We start from the raw sequence: 22,824 nt of genomic DNA, 5'->3' as shown, positions 1-22,824 counted from the left end.
CCATCCCTCTCCTTTATACCTCTCTCTCCCCTCTCTCCCCTCTCTCCTCCCTCTCTCCCGCTCTCCTTCTCCCTCTCTCTTCTTTCTCCTCCTCCCTCTCTCTCTCTCCCCCCCTCTTTTTCCCACCCTATCTCTCCTCCATCCCTCTCCTTTATACCTCTCTCTCCCCTCTCTCCCCTCTCTCCTCCCTCTCTCCCGCTCTCCTTCTCCCTCTCTCTTCTTTCTCCTGCTCCCTCTCTCTCTCTCTCTCCCCCCTCTTTTTCCCACCCTACCTCTCCTCCATCCCTCTCCTTTATACCTCTCTCTCCCCTCTCTCCCCTCTCTCCTCCCTCTCTCCCGCTCTCCTTCTCCCTCTCTCTTCTTTCTCCTGCTCCCTCTCTCTCTCTCTCCCCCCTCTTTTTCCCACCCTATCTCTCCTCCATCCCTCTCTCCTTTATCCCTCTCCCCCCTCTGTCCCCTCTCTCCTCCCTCTCTCCCGCTCTCCTTCTCCCTCTCTCTTCTTTCTCCTGCTCCCTCTCTCTCTCTCTCCCCCCTCTTTTTCCCACCCTACCTCTCCTCCATCCCTCTCCTTTATACCTCTCTCTCCCCTCTCTCCCCTCTCTCCTCCCTCTCTCCCGCTCTCCTTCTCCCTCTCTCTTCTTTCTCCTGCTCCCTCTCTCTCTCTCTCCCCCCTCTTTTTCCCACCCTATCTCTCCTCCATCCCTCTCTCCTTTATCCCTCTCCCCCCTCTGTCCCCTCTCTCCTCCCTCTCTCCCGCTCTCCTTTTCCCTCTCTCTCCCTTTCCCTTCTCTTCCTCTCTCCTTCTTCCCCTCTCCCTCTCTCTCTCCGTCTCTCCTTCTCTCTCTCTCTACCCTCTCCCTCTCTCTATCCCCCACTCTCTCCCAGTTTCAAAACATATGGAGGTAACTGAGTTGTGGAAGACTATGCTGAGGAGCTGACATTGGTCTGTGATTTGTTTCTCTCGTCATCAGATATTATTGCGATTATGAATTAAAACACATGAACCCTAGCATTACACTCTATTGCCTTATGTATTTAGGGGTTAAGAGAGGTTGATCGTGGGGGGAGATAATAGAAGAGACATTGGATTGGACTTTTAATGCGGAACCGAGATCGGAATTTCTGGTAGTGATGACGAAGTGAGGGGAATTTGTGAGTCCTCTTTGTTTTGCCTCTTGGATAGAAAGGCGGCAGAGAAGGGCAATCCAATACCAATTAATGCATCTTCCAGTTTTAAAACAAATTGAATCAAAAGCCCCTCAACAAGTCCCCTCTGCAACTCCAATGTTCCCGGACAAGAGATACAGGCTCCTCTGGCAGAAGCCATTAATCCTTCATCGCCTTCTGTTGCAGTTCAGATTAAATGCAGTGAAATCTGGGAGTGGTATTTTAGCTCTGTAGGGTTTGGAAATTTCCTTGGGGACAATCAATGAAAAGATAAACTTGTAACGATTGAAGTTAATCAATCTTCTCTCTCTCTCTCTGTCACACACACACACAAACACACACACACACCACACCAATGATACAAGAGGAGAAAAATTCAGGGTCGGTGGAGCCAGTATACAGATTAACAAATCCCAACAGCATTTGCAGATGGATATGTAGATTATCCATCACTATCCCTTTTCATCTCGCTATTATGATGCCGGGATTATCAGAGCAGCTGAAAATTATGTAGGGCAATAAGGCATTAAACAAATGGCTGTATGTTGAGGACTACCTGTACTGTATACTTACTAGGCAAACAATTCCCTCTGTCAATCAGAAGCAGTTGACGGTCATGGCGAGGAGAGCTTTTTGCACAGTTTTGGTTGTTGTGCACCAGTTGTGAGCATTCCTGGACTAGGAGGCTCTGCTCCTGATCACTCTTGCCCTGATCACCTCCTTAGTGGACTACTGTAATATTCTCTACATGGGCCTGCCTTTGAAGGGTGTTGGGAAGCTTCAGCTGATGCAGACTTTAGGTAGTGTAGGCAGTTATATCTGTCCTTGAAGCAGCATTCCCCATGAACGGCGTGGATTGACACTTTATTTCTTGGTCCAATTCAAGCTGCTGGTTTTACCCTTAAAGTGCTTTACAGTAAAGAAGAGTTATGTTTATCTATCTATCTATCTATCTATCTATCTATCTATCTATCTATCTACCTACCTACCTACCTACCTATCTATCTAGTTTTAATATTTTGATGTTATTATTTCTTATCAGATCCCTAGAGGTATTGTGACATGAGTTATATGAATATGGTAAAGAAGGGAGGAAGGAAGGAAGGAAAGATAAAGAAAGAAAGAAAGAAAGAAAGAAAGAAAGAAAGAAAGAAAGAAAGAAAGAGGCAACCTGTTCCAATAATTCATCAGTAGAACAACTTGCCTCCAGAAGTTGTGAATGCTCCAACACTGGAAATTTTAAAGATGATGTTGGGTAACCATTTGTTTGAAGCGGTGTGGAGTTTCCTGCCTAAGTAGAGGGTTGGACTAGAAGACCTCCAAGGTCCCTTCCAAGTCTGTTGCTCTGAGAAAGAAGGAAGGAAAGAAGGAAGGAAGGAAGGAAGGAAGGAAAGTGAAAGAAAGAAGGTGGGAAGGAAGGCAAGAAGGAAGGAAAAGAAGGAAGAAAGAAAGAAAGAAAGAAAGAAAGAAAGAAAGAAAGAAAGAAAGAAAATCTCTCCAGGAGAAGAATGCAAGGCACAATTATAAAAGAGGATATGAAATTGCAGTTTCCATCCTCCCGAAGCCAGTCAGATCTAGGGAACGTCAAGTTGTCTTTGTAGATGATATTATGCTGTTAATTGGCTCCTTAGAGCTCTCTGAGCTGGGTTGATTTCATGCAGATGTTTTCATTACCTGACTATGTAACATCATCATTGATCATTAGTCAGGTAATGAAACAACTGCAACAAAACAAACACGCTCAAAAAAAAAAAAATCAAGGACTGCAAATATTCTATTTTATTGGTACTATGTTGTTAACCAAGACTTGCGCAATCTATAGTCCATTATCATTTGGCCCAGCAAAATTGTTTTTGTACACACAGTAGAAATTGCATTTGTGGGAATGAAACAAGGAGTTGCCCACTTGTGGGGAGACTTGAATGGAGCAGATGCTTAGCATCCCAGCTGAACCAGTTTAGTAGTTAAGGCGCTAGGCTAGAAACCAGGAGACTGGAAGTTCTAGTCCCACATGAGTCATGAAGCTTGCAAGAAATGAACTTCCTGTTGGGCTGTTTCCCCCCCTCCCCAGGCTTCAGGAAACCCTCCAGAGCCTGTGGATGGCAAAAAAATGACCCAACAGATCTACGGGAAGTCTGGAGGCTTCACTGAGACCGGCACACATGAACGAGGGGGGGGGGGCAGCAGGAGGGGGTTTATTTATTTATTTATTTATTCATTCATTCATTCATTCATTTATTAGATTTGTATGCCGCCCCTCTCCGAAGACTTGGGGCGGCTAACAACAATGAAAAGACAATGTAAACAAATCTAATATTAAAAATAATCTAAAGAACCCCAATTTAAAGAATCACTCATACATACAAGCATACCATGGTTGTGCATGCACGCACGGTGGGAGGGCATTGCATTGTAGGGGTGGGCATGTACTTAAGCGCTACTGCAGGTTTGCCCGCTCTTTTGGCACCTAAGCAAAGAAAGGTTCACCATCCCTAGTAAGAGTTCTCCTGCTTGAGACCCCCAAGGCCCCTCCCAGCTCTAATTCTAATTGCTGCCAACCTGCCATCCATTGAGGATCTGTGTACTGCACGAGTCAAAAAGAGAGCTGTGAAAATATTTACTGACCCCCTCGCATCCTGGACATAAATTGTTTCAACTCCTATCCTCAAAACGTCGCTACAGAGCACTGCACCCCAAGACAACTAGACACAAGAGCAGTTTCCCCCCGAACGCCCTCACTCTGCTAAACAAATAATTCCCTCAACACTGTCAAACTATTTACTAAGTCTGCACTTCTATTTCTACTAGTTTTTCTCATCATTCCTATCACCCATCTCCTCCCACTTAGGACGGTATGACTGTAACTTGTTGCTTGTATCCTTAAGATTTTTATTAATATTGTTTCCCGATTACTTATTTGGCCCCTATGACAATCATGAAGTGTTGTACCTCCTGATTCTTGACAAATGTATCTTTTCTTTTATGTACACTGAGAGCATCTGCACCAAAGACACAATTCCTGGTGTGTCCAATCACACTTGGCCAATAAAGAATTCTATTTTATTATCTATTAATTCTAATTTTAATTCTTATATTATTTTCTTAGACTGTATGTTTTCATGTTTGTTTATTTGTTTGTCTATCTGTCTGTCTGTCTGTCTGTCTGTCTGTCTGTCTGTCTGTCTGTCTGTCTGTCTGTCTGTCTGTCTGTCTATCTATCTATTAGATTTGTATGCCGCCCCTCTCCGTAGACTCGGGCCGGCTAACAACAATAATGAACAGCATATAACAAATCTATGTCTGATTGCATGACAGAAGGTTGCGCATGCTGAGTGAAGAGGATGTGGGCTCCACCCATGCCTCCAACCTGGAGGACCTACTCTAGCTGTATTCCCTAATACAGGTGATCCTTGACTTATGACCACAATTGAGCCCCAAATTTCTGTTGCTACGTGAGTTTTGCCCCCTTGTATGACCTTTCTTGCTACAGTTGTTTAGTGAATCGCTGCAGTTGATAAGTTACTAACCTGGTTATTAAGTGAACCTGGCTTGTCAGAAAGCCACAACAGAGGGCCACGTGATTTTGGGACACAGAGCCACGATCAAAAGTAGGAATCACTTGCCAAGCTTCTGAATTTTGATCACATGATCATCGGGGGTGCTGCAAAGGTCATAACTCTTGAAAAACAATCATGTCGCTTTTTTTGTGTTGCAACTTTGAGTGGTCACTAAACAAACTGTCGTAAGTCGAGGACTACCTGTAGGTGGAGGCCAGTCCATACTCATCACTGTAGGCAAGAAAATATAAACCAACCCATGATCTGTCTACGCATCAAAGAGTGGTCCATAAATTCAAGCCCATTTTGTAAATGATTATTTTTTTAATGAGTGACCAGACTAGTTCCATGAGCTTTTGCTTGTTTATCCAAAGCTTCTTTGTGTTGTAATCGTCTGAGTCCGTGGAAAATGTGTTTCCTGTCAGAATAAGCAGCAATACTGTGACCTTTCATATTTTATATCTTCCCTCACATCCTCTTTTCGCCATTTTCCACCCTGGTCTTTATTGTCTCCACTACTTATACTTCCTTCTTGGCTATCATCCCTATTGTGTCATCCCACTCATCTTGCCCTCCGCGAGAGTTAAACATTTAAGCATCTTTAATTCTGTCAAGTATCCGTGACTGTTTTTTCTTTCTATATTGTTGATGAGTTAGGCATTTGCAAACTACCTGCTTTGAAACCTTCACAGGTAGATATTAAGGCTGTGGGATTATAGAGGATAATTATTTCTTTAAAGGTAGGAGATGTTTTCCATCTCCGGCTGTTTGAACCTGTTAATAATGCTTTCTAAATAATTGTGGACAATCCACCTCGTTGTGTGTTCACAATTATGGGTGCTGGTAGATTAAAGGAACTTAGGAAACAGTATAAAAAGATTTGGAAACTTCCATTTAGCCTTGTTGCCATAAAATTCATTAGAGCGTTAGTGAGAATCCGCAAAATCATAAGTACCACTTCCAAGACGCAAAATTGCATGAGAGGATTCTCGCCTGCTGTTGTGGTTGGCTCTGGCCCAGCTCCTGCCCCAGGGAATGTGGAGATGGATGCAGGGGAAACTTCAACATATCACAGACCTGTGTTATTGCCGACAGAGTCAGTTCAGAGTTTAGTTTCCTCGAATGAAGAAGAAGGTGGGAGTGACTCGGCCGAGGAGGGCTTGGCACACAGCCCAGACAGTCAATCTCCCTTATCTTCCATTGATTCGGATGAAGACGTTTTGGACCCACGCAAGCGCAGAAAGACCAAGTAATGACATATTACAGGAGATAAGAGCGGCCACCTGTGTTTGAGTGGGGCTCCAGTAATTAGGGCTGCTGCTATAAATAGCAGCATGTGGGTTTGGCCGTTGTGGAAGAGTATCTGATCGCAGTTCATCAGGAATCCTGTGTTGCTGATTTCTGGACTTCGTTTGTTGATTTTTCACGCCATTGAAAACAAAGCAGAGCAACGTGTGTGTGTGTGTGTGTGTGTCTCACTTTGTTGGAAGAAGAAGGGGTGTGAAGTTTCTTCACAGCTGCTAGCTAAGTACTTAATGACTGCTTAAGGTTAATTGTACAGACTACCCGGTTGTTTTGGGAAGAGTGCTCTTTGCAATACAAAAAGAGTGCTCAGTTTATTTTGAATTTTGGGATAAAGAACATTGTTTTGAATTTTCAAACCTGTGTGTGTCTGAAATTTGTACCCTTGAATTCTCGGGAGGCTCCTACCAGAGAGCCCGGCAGAACACCCGAAATGTGATTTCTAGTGATTTTTTGCTTCTGTGCGTGTGCGGAAGCAAAATTGCATGAGGAGATGCACACGTGAGCATGCACACATGCAAAATGTTGCAATGCACTTGCAGCGCATCGTTCTGGAGGCAAGAGAAATCTGCCACTGCTTGAAGCCTATCTGTTGTGGTTAGCTCTGGCCCAGCTCCTGCCCCAAGGCCTGAAGAGGTGGATGCGGGGGAAACATCAACATGTCACAGGCCTGTTCTTACTAGGTGGCCAAAATATTTGAGCTTCAGTATCTTTCCGTCCAAAGAAGAAACATAGAAACATAGAAGACTGACGGCAGAAAAAGACCTCATGGTCCATCTAGTCTGCCCTTATACAATTTCCTGTATTTTGTCTTACAATGGATCTATGTTTATCCCAGGCATGTTTAAATTCGGTCACTGTGGATTTACCAACCACGTCTGCTGGAAGTTTGTTCCAAGCATCTACTACTCTTTCAGTAAAATAATATTTTCTCATGTTGCCTTTGATCTTTTCCCCAACTAACCTCAGATTGTGTCCCCTTGTTCTTGTGTTCACTTTCCTATTAAAAACACTTCCCTCCTGAACCCTATTTAACCCTTTAACATATTTAAATGTTTCGATCATGTCCCCACTTTTCCTTCTGTCTTCCAGACTATACAGATTGAGTTCATTAAGTCTTTCCTGATACGTTTTATGCTTAAGACCTTCCACCATTCTTGTAGCCCGTCTTTGGACCCGTTCAATTTTGTCAATATCTTTTTGTAGGTGAGGTCTCCAGAACTGAACACAGTACTCCAAATGTGGTCTCACCAGCGCTCTATATAAGGGGATCACAATCTCCCTCTTCCTGGTTGTTATACCTCTAGCTATGCAGCCAAGCATCCTACTTGCCTTTCCTACCGCCCGACCACACTGCACACCCATTTTGAGACTGTCAGAAATCACTACCCCTAAATCCTTCTCTTCTGAAGTTTTTGCTAACACAGAACTGCCAATGCAATACTCAGATTGAGGATTCCTTTTCCCCAAGTGCATTATTTTACATTTGGAAACATTAAACAGCAGTTTCCATTGGTAAATCATTTACCATATTACAGACCCCTCCAGGAATATCAACCCTATTGCACACTTTAGAGTCATCGGCAAATAGGCAAACCTTCCCTACCAGACCTTCCCCTATGTCACTCACAAACATATTAAAAAGAATAGGACCCAGAACAGACCCTTGTGGAGTCAGAAGTTATGGTGTACTGGAAAAAAAAGAGTATAAAATTGGTTATTTTTTTCTTTTTCTTAGTATTTTGAATGTTTGTGATTTGATATAGGGGTTTTTAGATTTAAGTAAAATGTGTAAAGAGAAATAGGAGGTACTGTGGCCCATCAGTTAATTATAATGTTAGAAATATTATTTGTCAGTATATATTTGAGGGAACATTAATGAAGAGAGGTAATACATGATGATTGTGATTGCTGGATGACAAGATTAGATAATTTATTTTTATTTTTTTTGCAATAAGGGACAAAAGATCTATGGAGAAATTAATAATTTTGTATTATGACTTATTTTTCTGGGATTATACAAGAGTTACTAACAAAATACTTCATTTTATTTTGCTGGAAATAGAAGATATTTGACATTGTACTAAAGAGTACGAAGGAAAAAATTAAAAAAAATTATACTGCAAAGAAGAGTATGGGGGTTGATTGACCGATTTGATCTCCACGGTAAACAGGACCGCCTCAATATGTGGCTATTACAAATGCATCTCCGTCTCTCCATCCACCTCCCATCCCCATGACCTCAGAGCCCAGTAGCTGGGAATTTCACATGAGTGTGGGGGATCCCCAATGGCTTTGTAAGGAGGAAAAACTCTTAATATACTTGGAGAATATCCCCTCTGGACAAAAGACCCTCTGTTTAACTCAGATCAGCGCCGTGTGTGATGTGTATTGGTGCAGGGGATCTGCAAGGCAAGCCTGCTGGAGTGGCTTTAGTGAGCATGAGTGTTTTGCTATCTTGCTTGCTTATCTAAAATAAACCCATGGAGCTGGATTTTAGGGCTTAACAAAATGCTTACCTTGAAGGAAGTATTCTGGCTTATTTTCTGAAAAATGTAGAATAGAATACTGTATAGAAGAGTAGAGTAGAATAGAATAGAATAGAATAGTAGAATAGAATATAGAATATTTATTTATTTATTCTTTGTCCAATATACAATACATATGAAGGAGAATAGACATTAAGTAATATATATAATGATAGAAAGTAAGAAAGAAGAGAGGTTGGAGGAAAGGAGAGAAAATGTATGATATATGAGATAAGGAAAGAAGATAGGACAGGGGACGATAGGCACACCAGTGCACTTATGTACGCCCCTTACTGGCCTCTTAGGAACTTGGAGAGGTCAATCGTGGAGAGTCTTAGGGAGAAATGTTTCGGGCTGGGGGCTGACACCACTGAGTCTGACAATGAGTTCCACGCTTCGACAACTCGATTGTTAAAGTCATATTTTTTACAGTCAAGTTTGGAGCGGTTGATGTTAAGTTTGAATCTGTTGCGTGCTCTTGTGTTGTTGCTGTTGAAGCTGAAGTAGTCATTGACCGGAAGGACGTTGCAGCATATGATCTTGTGGGCAATACTTAAATCGTGTTTTAGGCGTCGCAGTTCTAAGCTTTCAAGATCCAGGATAGTTGGTCTATTTTCGTAAGGTATTCTGTTTCGAGTGGAGGAGTGAAGGGCTCTTCTGGTGAAGTACCTCTGGACGTTTTCAAGGGTGTTGATGTCTGAGATGTGGTGTGGGTTCCAGACAGATGAGCTGTATTCGAGAATATAGAATATAGAATAGAATAGTAGAATAGAATATAGAATATAGAATATAGAATATAGAATATAATTCTTTATTGGCCAAGATTGATTGGACACACAAGGAATTTATCTTGGTTTCATATGCTCTCAGTGTACATGAAAGAAAAGATACACTTGTCAAAAATCTTTGAGGCGAAGAGAGGCCAGGCATCCTAACCCAAACCCTTGATGTGAGTGACGTCAAGTTGGCCACCTTTAAGCCAGTCACATGATCTTTAAGTCACCCCGGTCACATGATCGTCAAGCTACTCCCACCTGGTCACATGGCTGGCAAGCCACACCCACAAAATAAGCCACGGCCACAGTGTGATAGTAAAATTTTTTGCAGCCGTTCACTGGGTAGATCGCAGAAGCTTAGGCATCCATGTTCCCGTTGGAGGCGAGGGTTGGAAGTATTCATGAATTTCCTCCCAACCGAAAGCTTTCATTTGTTAGCGGGACAAATGACTCAGCGAAATGGCTTGAAAGAAAAGAGGCCTGGCATGGACAGGCTGTTCCTCATCAGGCTGTGGAAAGTTGTGTGTCCAGCCTCTCTTTGGCGGAGCTTGTTCCCCTGGCCAAGCTGAGTGTGTGAAAAAGCCAAGTGTGGCGGCTTGCATCAGGAGGCTTTCCCACTGAGCCTCTTCTTTTCACCACCCTGGCCATGTTGACCCTTCACGCCTTGGTGGGCAATTCCCATAGCGATGGATTAAGAATGGGGAGGGGAGGTGGCATTGTTCCCTGGCGAAGGCCTGAAACTGTGGTCTGCCCGACTCATTTTTGCAAAACTTGGATGGTTGAGAGGCCCAAGTTTCTTTCTTCCTGGGAAGTCTCCTTTTTCGTTCCCACCCTTCTCTGAAAGCCCCGCTCTATGGCCTTACGGAGTAAATGGAATAAATTTCTTATTCAGTAGAATCTATTGCAGTGGTACCTCTACTTACGAACTTAATTCGTTCCGTGACCAGGTTCTTAAGTAGAAAAGTGTGTAAGAGAAAGCAATTTTCCCCATAGGAATCAATCCCATGGAGGCTTCTCCCCGCCTTTTCCGGCCCTGTTTCCTCCCAGGAGATTCCTAGAGAGGCCCCACGGAGGCTTCTCCCTGCCTTTTTCAGCCCCGTTTCCTCCCAGGAGATTCCTAAAGAGGCCCCACGGAGGCTTCTCCCCGCCTTTTCCGGCCCTGTTTCCCCCAAGGAGATTCCTAGAGAGGACCCACGGATGCTTCTCCCCACCTTTTCCGGCCCTGTTTCCCCCAAGGAGATTCCTAGAGAGGCCCCACGGAGGCTTCTCCCTCCCTTTTTTGGCCCCGTTTCCTCCCAGGAGATTCCTAGAGAGGCCCGCCTTTTCCGGTTATAGTTTTGGAGGCTTGGGTTTGTAAGTGGAAAATGGTTCTTGAGAAGAGGCAAAAAATTCTTGAACACCCGGTTCTTATCTAGAAAGGTTCATAAGTAGAGGCGTTCTTAGGTAGAGGTACCACTGTACTTCTTTTTTTTATCTTTCGATCATTAATACAACCCTGACTTAGTAGATGGGTTTGCACAACACACAGCTAGTTCTCGGCTTACAACCATTCATTTAGTGATAGTTTAAAGTTGCAGCGGCACTCAGAAAAGTCACTTATGATCAGTATTGGGTTCCTACCTAGACCTGGAGGGGGACGGCATTCCGGTAGCGAAAATAGAGCTGCGCACGCAACTCAGGGTGACCACTGGGTATTGTGAGTAGTCCTCAATCAACTCTGCTAATGTCAGATTCTGAGGAGGATGAGCCAGGCCTATCTTGTATTGCCGGCTGAGGCAGAGAGTGAGAGTGAGGGAGAAATAGTCTTGGATGAATCTGAAGGACCACCAGAGGTGGCAGATAGGCCAATGACTTAGAGGAAGAGGAGGAAGATCATGAGCCTTTATTAGATTATCACTTTATAAGACTAAGAAAAAGACAAGAAAACTTGTATGGGAAAAGGAAGTAGTCTGTAGTTTGTTAACTCTAGGGAATTGTTAACCACCCCCTACAGATATTTAAGGCATATGGGAAATTCAGCGTGGAGTTTTGCAATAGATTTGGTTGATGTTTGAGGTTTCAGCCAGGTTACGCTAGCCAACTGTTATTTCCCTGCTAAAATCCTTGGAGTAAAAGTGCCCTGTCTGTGGAGATGCTGGAAAGCTTTCAAAATAAGTCAGTGAAACTTGAGACTATTTATCTCATGAAGGAATTTGTACTTCGCTTTGATATTCGGCAGCAGCCTAGATGCGGAACTGTTATCTTTTAACTCCTTTCACTGAGAAGCTGACAGGATGAACTCACATGCATGAATTTGGCTTGTATAAATGAGGCTTTCTATATAAACAAATTGATTTAAAATATCAATGTGTGGATTCCTCCTTTGTTTTCAATCTGCGTAGGCCCGTGATAGAACCGTGGGTAGGTGCACATGTTGGAGTGAGATCTGGCTTCTGTGCGTGTGCGGAAGCAAAAAAAAAATCAGTGAAATCTTGCACACCCACAGGTCTTCTCGCGATATTTGCTTCCTGCACATCCGAGCTGCGTGCACAACTGCACTGGTAGCGGAGGTGAGCAGGAATCCTTGCCTGCATATCATCGGTCCTCACACAAGCGACCGCTGCAACATCCCCATAGTCATGTGATCAGAATTCAGGTGCTGTATTTGTGGTGGTTGCAAGATCCTGGGGTCATGCGATCTCCCTTTTTTGACCTTCCCCTCTGGCTTTCCACAAGCAAAGTCAGATGAGAAAAGCCGGGTTCGTTTAATGACCAGATAATTCACTCAATTGCAGTGATTCACTTCACAACTGTGGAAAACACAAGTCATAATCAGAGGGTTGTTGTTAATGGCGAGTATTCTGAGCAGAGCCTGTTTACAAGCAGTGTACCCCAAGGGTCTGTTCTGGGTCCTATTCTTCTTAATATGTTTGTGAGTGACATAGGGGAAGGTTTGGTAGGGAAGGTTTGCCTATTTGCCGATGACTCTAAAGTGTGCAATAGGGTTGATATTCCTGGAGGTGTCTGTAATATGGCAAACTATTTAGCTTTACTAGATAAGTGGTCAAAGCAATGGAAATTGCAGTTTAATGTTTCCAAATGTAAAATAATGCACTTGGGGAAAAGGAATCCTCAATCTGAGTATTGTATTGGCAGTTCTGTGTTAGCAAAAACTTCAGAAGAGAAGGATTTAGGGGTAGTGATTTCTGACAGTCGCAAAATGGGTGAGCAGTGTGGTTTGGCGGTAGGAAAGGCAGGTAGAATGCGTGGGTGCATAGCTAGAGGTATAACAAACAGGAAGAGGGAGATTGTGATCCCGCTGTATAGAGCGCTGCTGAGACCACATTTGGAATACTGTGTTCAGTTCTGGAGACCTCACCTACAAAAAGATATTGATAAAATTGAATGGGTCCAAAGACAGGCTACAAAAGTGGCAGAAGGTCTTAAGCATAAAACGTATCAGGAAAGACTTAATGAACTCAATCTGTATAGTCTGGAGGACAGAAGGAAAAGGGGGAACATGATCGAAACATTTAAATATGTTAAAGGGTTAAATAAGGTCCAGGAGGGAAGTGTTTTTAATAGGAAAGTGAACACAAGAACAAGGGGCACAATCTGAGCTTAGTTGGGGGAAAGATCAAAAGCAACATGAGAAAATATTATTTTACTGAAAGAGTAGTAGATGCTTGGAACAAACTTCCAGCAGACATGGTTGGTAAATCCACAGTAAGTGAATTTAAACATGCCTGGGATAAACATATATCCATCCTAAAGTAAGATACAGGAAATAGTATGAGGGCAGACTAGATGGACCATGAGTTTTTTTCCTGCCGTCAATCTTCTATGTTTCTATAAAATTAGGTGCCTCTCACTTAACCACCCACCTTGCTTAGCAATGGGAATTCTGCTCCTAACTGTGGTTGGATACTATCTGTACTAAACCAGAATGAAATGAGGTTAGGTAGTTTCTGATTCAATGAGCCGTGTGAATCCGAGCATTGTCGTAACATAGTGTGTGAACTAGGCCATCAGAAGGGGGTATCAAACTTTAAGCCCCTTTAAAGGAAAACGAGCGTGTGGCACTCTTTCGTGAATAGAAGACATGATTTCATTGAGGGTAGAGCTGGCCAAGAAATAAGCATATCAGATAGTTGTAATAATAATTTTTTAAAAAAATAGTCTTTGTGTTCTCAAACTTAGAAGTACTGCAACACACTGCAATCTTGGGCAGGGAAAGTTGAGGGCGAAGCCCAAAATGAGTTTTGACAACGCTGCTGCTTTGTCTGTGGCAAGCCAATTCTTTTTAATTGTTTCCCCCTCTAAATTGTTTGCAATTCCCAGGATGTGTGTGTGTGCCGTGACCCACTTTTTGAGAGTGCAGCCATGATCCTATATTAGAGCAATTTTTCAGATGTTATGTGGACAGAGCTGCTTTTTTTCCCTTTATTGTGTTCAGTTTATTGTATAAGTCTAACCATTGTGTTTAACCATTTGTGGTCCCATGCAACTATTTTGCGATTTTCAAGATGCTGGACTTCGGGAGACTTCAATTCCCATCAGCCTTAGCTATCAGAGTCAAAGATGGGAGTTTGGGGGTGTGTGTGCAAATGGGATCAGTAGACCACTTTGCTTAATTCAAGTTTTCATTGGCTCTGCAAATTTTGGTTCAAAACTCCTTGGCTGTAATCAGCAAAGATTAACTGGTGGTTAGTTGTATCTAGATTTTATTTGCTCTTATCCTTCCTGTTTACACGGGAAGTTTAGATTTTATTAGAGGAATGCATGTAGTTTGAAAGAGAGAAAAGGAATAGAATAGAATTAGAGTAGAATAAAATAAAAGTAGAGTAGAGTAGAAATAGGAATAGAATAGAATTCTTTATTGGTCAAGTTTGATTGGACACACAAGGAATTTGTCTTTGGTGCAGATGCTCTCAGTGTACATAAAAGAAAATAATCTTTTTTGCCAAGAATCATGAGGTACAACACTTAAGGATTGTCATAGAGTGCAAATAAGCAATCAGGAAACAATCATTATTAATAAAAATCTTAAGTGTACAAGCAACAAGTTACTGTCATGCAGTCATAATTGGGAGGAGATTATTATTATTATTATTATTATTATTATTATTATTATTATTATTATTATTAATTAGATTTGTATGCCACCCCTCTCTGAAGACTCGGGGCGGGTGATGGGAATGATGAGAAGACTAATAGTAATAATAATGCAGCCTTAGTGAATAGCTTGACAGTGGTGAGGGAATTATTTGTTTAGCTGAGTGATGGCGTTCCGGGGAAAAACGTTCTTGTGTCTAGTTGTCTTGTCTCGGCTACAAGCATCTTGTAGCCCTCATAAGAACAAAAACAAAAATGAGTTTATGAGCTTTATCTACTTACTTAATTATTTCATTTTTAACCTGCCTTTATTATTTTATAAGTAATTCAAAGTGGCAAACATACATAATATTTCCTCCTCCTCCTCTTCTCCTCCCAACAACAATCCTGTGTGGCGGGTAGGGCTGACAGAGGGCGATTTGCCCACAATTGCCTTACTTAATTCTATTTTAATTGGGTTTGTTTTATTATTTTTATTTGGTTTTTTTAATCCTGCCTTTATTACTTTATAAGTCACGCAAAGAACATACATGATACTCCTTGCCTTATTTTCTCTACAACCACAACAACAACCACCCTGTGAGGCGGGTTGGGCTGAGAGAGAATAATTGGTCCAAAATCACCCAGTCAGGGTGGAAACTGGACCTCGGAGTCCCGTGATTTCTAGGCCACAACTTTAAATACTACACCAAATGATTCTTTGGCATCATTGCCCCACCCTTTCTAAAAATTGAGTGTAAAATTATTATTTATTTATTATTTATTTATTTATTAGATTTGTATGCCGCCCCTCTCCGTAGACTCGGGGCGGCTCACAACATACAATAAAACAATTCACAACAAATCTAATAAATTTAAAAAATTAAAAAACCCCATTATTAAACCAGACATACACACAGACATACCATACATAAATTGTATAGGCCCGGGGGAGAGGGGGGGGAATGCCTCAATTCCCCCATGCCTGACGACAGAGGTGAGTTTTAAGGAGTTTACGGAAGGCAAGGAGGGTGGGGGCAGTTCTAATCTTCGGGGGGAGCTGGTTCCAGAGAGTCGGGGCCGCCACAGAGAAGGCTCTTCCCCTGGGACCCACCAGACAACATTGTTTAGTCGACAGGACCCGGAGAAGGCCAACTCTGTGGGACCTAATCAGTCGCTGGGATTCGTGTGGCAGAAGGCGGTCCCGGAGATAATTATGTGATTTTGTTCCCCCAGAGACCACCCATCCTATTTTTAGAATAAATATAACTATTGGTAGTCCTCCATTTACGACCACAATTAAGCCCAAAATTTCTGTTGCTAAACGAGACAGGTTTTTAAAAATAATTTTATAATTTTTTATTTAAAACGAAACAGACATAAAAACACACAAACATAAAAGAAAAATACACATACCCGGAGTTTTTAAGTGAATTTTGCCCCATCGTGTCACATTTCTTGCCCTAGTTGTTAAGTGAATTACAGCAGTTGTTAAAGTTAGTAGCACAGTTGTTTAAGTGACACTAGCTTCCCCATTGACTTTGCTTGTTGGAAGGTCACAAAAAGGGATCATGAGATTCCAGCTCACCGCAGCAGTTGTAAATGTGAATCGGTTGTTAAGCATTGAATTTTGATCATGACACAACCATCGTAAGTGTGAAAAAGGGTCCTAAGTCATTTTCCCCCCAGTGCCATTGTAACTTTGAACTATCACTAAATAAACTATTGTAAGTCTAGGACTACCTGTAGTATACCCTACACCAGTGATGGTGAACCCATGGCACGGGTGCCAAAGGTAACGCACAGAGCCATATCGGTGGGCACGCCAGGTGTTGCCCCATGTCATCTCCAGTGTGCATGTGCACCCTAGCCAGCTGATTTTCGGCCTTCGGGAAGGCTGTTTTGCCCACCGGAAGCTTCAGGGAACCTTCCCTGAAGCCCCAGAGTGCGAAAAATGGCCCAATGGGAAAACCGGAAGTTTGGAAGAATGGACTTCCTGTTTGCCCGTTGTGCTGTTTTTTGCACCCCAGAGACTTCAGGAAAAGCTGCCTAAAGCCCCAGAGTGCGAAAAATGGCCCAATGGGAAAACCGGAAGTTTGGAAGAATGGACTTCCTGTTTGCCCGTTGTGCTGTTTTTTGCACCCCAGAGACTTCAGGAAAAGCTTCCTAAAGCCCCAGAGTGCGAAAAATGGCCCAATGGGAAAACCGGAAGTTTGGAAGAATGGACTTCCTGTTTGCCCGTTGTGCTGTTTTTTGCACCCCAGAGACTTCAGGAAAAGCTTCCTAAAGCCCCAGAGTGCGAAAAATGGCCCAATGGGAAAACCGGAAGTTTGGAAGAATGAACTTCCTGTTTGCCCGTTGTGCTGTTTTGACCGTTGCGCTGTTTTTCACACTCTGGGGCTTCAGGAAGCACAACAGGCAAAACAGTACAATGCACAAAACGGAAGTCTGTTTTCCTGATCTTCTGGTTTGCCCGTTGGGCTGTTTTTTCACCCTCCCAGGCTTCCGTGAGGCCTGTGCGTATGTGTGGGGTGGGGGGGGAGGGTTGTGCGCTTGCGCAGGGGGCAGCAGGGGGGAGTGCACATGCATGGGTGGTAGGGCCTGGACAGTGATGGGCTACCAAAGTTTTTACTACCACACTGTGGGCATGGCTTGTGCATTTTGTTTCAACATCTTTCAGTGCAAATTGGGGGCTCTGGGATGGAGTTCCAAATTTTGCTACCGGAACTACGTTCCTGACCGTTCCCATAGGAGCCCATCACTAGGAATGGATGTAGGCAAGTGTGTGCACACTAGCGCAAGCACATACACACTTTTGGCACGCGAACCAAAAAAGGTTCACCATCACTGCCATACACCCTTTCAAAAGAAAATGTGCAAATATAATAATTCATAAATGAAGGTGCTTCAGCTTTTGTTCTTAAATTCTCTAACTCCACGAGGAACTAATTAACTACCGTAGATGCACGCATCAATAGTTGAGAATTAATGTTAAATCTGTGATTCTGACTTTTCCAGGGAAAAAAAGGTGTACATGGTTTGACAATTTACTCTTTCCTATTGATTATTTTGCACCAATATGTGGAGGATGTAGATAGATTTGATCGCTATAATCTGTTTGAATTTTATTTATTTATTTATTTAGATTTGTATGACGCCCCTCTCCGCAGACTCGCATTATTACTGCTGCAAGATAAGAATTGCACGGTGGTATGGTCTTAATCCTCCAGCTCTGAAAGAATTGTGCTTTAGGGCCTGGAGTATAGCAATAATAATTACACTTATATCTTGTAAATTGTATTGATTACATTTATATTCTTCTTCCCTCTTAAAATTCCCAAAAGGAGCTTTATCTCCAAGGAGATGACAGATAATACATAGAAACATATGAATGAGCATAATCTTCTTTGTTTTTGGAAATGCAAAATCAAATATAAAGTGGTACCTCTACTTATGAACTTAATTCTTTCTGTGACCAGGTTCTTAAGTAGAAAAGTTTGTAAAAGAAGCAATTTTTCCCATAGGAATCAATGTAAAAGCAAATAATGTGTGCGATTGGGGAAACCACAGGGAGGGTGTTGGCCCTGTTTCCTCCCAGGAGATTCCTAGAGAGGTCCCACGGAGGCTTCTCCCCACCTTTCCCAGCCCTGTTTCCTCCCAGGAGATTCCTAGAGAGGTCCCACAGAGGCTTCTCACCGTCTTTTCCGGCCCTGTTTCCTCCCAGGAGATTCCTAGAGAGGCCCCACGGAGGCTTCTCCCCACCTTTCCCAGACCTGTTTTCTCCCAGGAGATTCCTAGAGAGGCTCCACGGAGGCTTCTCCCCGCCTTTTCTGGTTACAGCTTCGGAGGCTCGGGTTTGTAAATGGAAAATAATTCTTGAGAAGAGGCAAAAAAATATTGGCTTCTCAGTTCTTATCTTGAAAAATTCCTAAGTGGAGGCGTTTGTAGATAGAGGTACCACTATATATAAAAAAATTAAATCTCGTACAGCCTGTTTGTATCATGAAAACTTCAACAACAACAAAAACCTTACCTCTGTCATCTTCTCTCTTGTAGGATAAGTATGATGCCTCTGGGGACATTCCTTCTCCTTGTTCTGTGTTTCCTTGGACCCACCGTTCCACACGAACTACGATATCCCACCTTTTCACACAACGCCACCAAATTTACTCACTTCATTATGGATCCCGATTCAGGGACTCTGTACCTGGGAGCCACAAACTTCCTTTTTCAGTTGACCCCAGACCTGGTGATGGAAGAAGCGGTTTCTATGGGTCCGATCTTAGACAGCAAAGATTGCCTTCCTCCCGTTTCAAAGCAGGATTGTCCCCAAGCTCTGGAGACTGACAACTACATCAAACTCCTGTTGATCAACTCGCTAGAAAAAGAGCTCATCGTTTGCGGCAGTGTGTGGCAAGGGATCTGCCAGAAGAGGACCCTCGGCTTCATCAAACACGTCCTCTTCGAGCCTCAGTCGCCAGGAGACACTCAATATGTGGTAGCCAATGATCCCAACATTTCCACCGTGGGGCTGGTTGGTTACTCCACAGAAAATGTGCCGCTCCTCTTTGTGGGCCGAGGATACACCAGTCGGGGCGTTGGGGGCAGTATCCCTCCCATCACAACTCGCAATCTCAGGGCCCACCCGGGGCCTGACTCCATCTTTTCCTACGAGGAAACGGCCAAGCTGGCTGTGGGCCGACTCTCCGAATACAGCCACCACTTTGTCAAGTCATTCACTCACGGCTCCAGTGTCTACTTCCTCTTCTACCGGCGCGACCTCAAGTCGCAGTCTCGGGAATACAAGACGTACATTTCCCGGATCTGTCTGGACGACGCCCACTACTATTCCTATGTGGAGCTGCCCTTGGTCTGCGGGAACCCAAAGAAGACCTACAGCCTTCTACAGGCAGCCTACGTGGCGCAGACTGGGGTCGAAGGTCAAGTGGGAGATGCTCTTTTTGTGACTTTTTCTGCCTGGCAGGCTTCCTTGGGGAAGCTGAGCGAGGAGTCTGCACTCTGCGTTTATCCCATGGAGGAAGTAGATCGCTTCATAACTCAGACCAGGGATCTTTGTTACACCAAGGATGGGAAAACGGAGGATGGCAAGGAGGTGGCCTACATAGAGTACGATGTCAGCTCTAGCTGCGTCCAGCTCTCGGCAGTAAGTGCACTTTTATTAAATTTCTACATTGACTAAGTGACTCTGCATGATTTACGACATCGGATTTATTGCGTATGGATATAAATCTATGTAGGGTGCATCAAAAGTCAGGGGCTATAAGCAATTTGTTATATTAATGACGATAAAGGTTTGAATGGATGGCCATTTTCATCTAAAGACTACCTGTTTGTTTGAAGCATGAGCTTTGAATAACCTAAGTTTTTTTTACAAAATAAAACATATTGGCCTTTGAGGATCTCACTTTGGGTGCCTCCTGTGCCTCTGATTCACATAGTTTTGGATGAGATTCCCAGGCAATTTTTCCAATCAGGACTTCTTATAATTTTCCAAGCTGATGATCTCTCATAAACTATAAGAAGTTTGCTGGAGGAAACAGGGCAGCAAACAGAGATGGTGATGGTGATGATTAGAATTCTGCCTCATTCATTCATTCATTCATTCATTCATTCATTCATTCATTCATTCATTCTCTCTTATATACTGCTCAAAAAAAATAATAAAGGGAACACTCAAATAACACATCCTAGATGGAAATGAATGAAATATTCTCATTGAATACTTTGTTCTGTACAAAGTTGAATGTGCAACGACAGCATGTGAAATTGATTGTCAATCAGTGTTGCTTCCTAAGTGGACAGTTTGATTTCACAGAAGTTTGATTTACTTGGAGTTATATTGTGTGGTTTAAGTGTTCCCTTTATTTTTTTTGAGCAGTGTATATTTTAAATATATTTTATTTATATTTTATGTATATACTTAAATATATTTAAAATATTTATATATTTTCTTATATTTTTTTTTCTTTTATACACATTGAGAGCATATGTACCAAAGTCAAATTCCTTCTGAGTCCAATTACACTTGGCCAATAAAGAATTCTATTCTATTCATCTTTCTTGGTTAACTCAAGCTGGCAAATTCACCTAATACTCCTGCTTTCTAGTTTCCCCATAACCGTTAGTTCTTATTTCACTCACAAGAACAGGTTTTTTTCCCCGAACACCATCACTCTACTAAACAAATAATTCCCTCAACACTGTCAGACTTTCTACTAAATCTGCACTTCTATTCTACTAGTTTTTCTCATCATTCCTATCACCCATTTCCTCCCATGTTGACTGTATGACTGTAACTTGTTGCTTATATCCTAAGATTTTTATTAATATTGCTTCTTCATTTCTTATTTGACCCCTATGACAATCATTAAGTGTTGTACCACATGATTCTTGACAAATGTATATTTTATTTTATGTACGCTGAGAGCATATGCACCAAGACAAATTCCATGTGTGTCCAATCACACTTGGCCAATAAAATTCTATTCTATTCTATTTTCAATTGAATTAAAATAAGCAGCTGATACGATTACTTTGAAGTCATGCATGCATATATTACCACCACAACCCCCACCCACCCCCGTGTTATATCCAAGGTATAACTTGGTACCAATTTGAAAGAATGAAGAGGGAAATCAAGACCTTGGGGGTGGGGGCTGGTGTTAAGCAGACCCAGAATAACCTAGCCTTATCAACATCATAAAAAGATTGTGTGCGCTTAACCATTTTGCTCTGCACATAGGCTGGGATCTTAACTCCTCTGTTAGTCTGTAGAGTTGTAAGGAAGGCATAGTCTCCTATGAACCAGTCTATAAATAAATAAATAAATACTTTATTGTTATTGTGTTTGTGTTCATATATATATATAGTATACCCATACAACGACATTCACATGACGCCTAAAGACCAGTCCCAACACACACAACAATCCCAAAAAACATGCCCCACCCACCACAAATCCCCCACCCTGAACCACCCAAACATCTACACAACAGACCAAGTAATACTGTAGGCACATATACAGTGGAACCCCGACATACGAGCTGCTCGAGATAAGAGCTACTCGAGATAAGAGCTGGGAGAGGAGAGACATTTTTGTTCGTCTCCCGAGCTCAAATCCGCGATACGAGCCGAGAAGAGCCGGGCTGGCTTACTTTCCTTCCTTCCCGCGCTGATGCAGAGCCACTCGAACAAAGCGTCGCGCCCCTCTGACGCTTTCGGCGGCTTCCGAAGCGACGCTGGGCTCTTTTGCCGCCAAAAGCGTCAGGGGGGTGTGACGCTTTGTTCGAGTGGCTCTGCATCAGCGAGGAAAGGAAGGAAAGTAAGCCAGCCCGGCTCTTCTCAGCTCGTATCCCGGCACTTGGTGAGTGGAGAGGCGGTCGCCTCCTCTGCCGCCCCACTCTGGGGGTCCTTGGCTTCTGCTGGGGGTGGGGGGATCCCAACGCTGTTTTGAATTTCACATTCCAAGTGGGCTAGCAGGGAGATAGGGAGCGCGCGCAACCGCCCGTGCGCCCCCAACATTGAATATCACCTTTGCCAGCCTCTGCTGAGAGAACACTGCCACGTCTCTCATGCAACCCCCTTGCTGAGAGCCCAGGACGCGGAAGTTCGCCTTTAGCGTTTGGCTTCAGGAGTTAGCTCGCAAATGGCGCGGCTGTTTTAAAAGGTCGCTGCCGGCCTGGGGGGCTTTCCAGAACCCCCCCCAACCCCCAACCCCTTCCTTCCCACCCTCCGTCCATTCATTCACCCATTCCTCTCTTGATCGCTTAAAGCCGGTCCCTGGTGCAAAAAGGGTTGGGGACCTCTGTCCTACAGGATTGGGTGGCAGAGAAGTTGAACATATGTAAATTTAAAAGTTTAAGAAAGTTTACAAGTTAAATGAAAGAAACTTCATTATTCATTTATATGTACATGTACATTTCTTCATTAAAAACATGTCTTTCTGCATAATTTAGACTAACTTTGTGAGTTTTTTGAGGGCTGGAACCAATTAAAATTATTTACATTAATTCCTATGGGGAAAAGTCGTTCGAGATAAGAGCTGCTCGACTTAAGAGCCCAGGTCCGGAACGAATTAAACTCGTATCTCGAGGTACCACTGTACTTGCTAGACTCGTAGACTTAACTTAAATGGCAGAAAGGGCTTTCATGTAGTCCCTATTTATTCCTCTGTTTTTTACAGTGGTCATGACCAGGTTGCATATGTCTTCTAATTTCTAAGTGACCTCATGCGGGCTGGACAAAGATAGAAACATAAAACATAGAAGACTGACGGCAGAAAAAGACCTCATGGTCCATCTAGTCTGCCCTTATACTATTTCCTGTATTTTATCTTACAATGGATATATGTTTATCCCAGGCATGTTTAAATTCAGTTACTGTGGATTTACCAACCACGTC

The 22,824-nt window shown here is 43.0% G+C and overlaps 1 protein-coding gene across 1 annotated transcript in view; it reads left to right on the top strand.

Moving 5' to 3' along the window:
• The window catches only part of LOC139155362 (plexin-B1-like), a 229,951-nt gene that overhangs the window by 51,233 nt on the left and 155,894 nt on the right, over window positions 1–22,824 (top strand). The window contains exons 2-3 of the mRNA XM_070730495.1: window positions 17,549–17,613; window positions 18,460–19,567. Of these exons, the coding sequence (XP_070586596.1) occupies window positions 17,549–17,613; window positions 18,460–19,567 (1,173 nt within the window). The remainder of the gene's footprint in view (window positions 1–17,548; window positions 17,614–18,459; window positions 19,568–22,824) is intronic.

The sequence above is a fragment of the Erythrolamprus reginae genome, unplaced genomic scaffold (assembly GCF_031021105.1).
Source record: "Erythrolamprus reginae isolate rEryReg1 unplaced genomic scaffold, rEryReg1.hap1 H_17, whole genome shotgun sequence".
In the NCBI taxonomy this organism is placed as follows: domain Eukaryota; kingdom Metazoa; phylum Chordata; class Lepidosauria; order Squamata; family Dipsadidae; genus Erythrolamprus; species Erythrolamprus reginae.
Note: the sequence above shows the minus strand (reverse complement) of the source record. Positions and strands in the feature narration are given on the sequence as shown.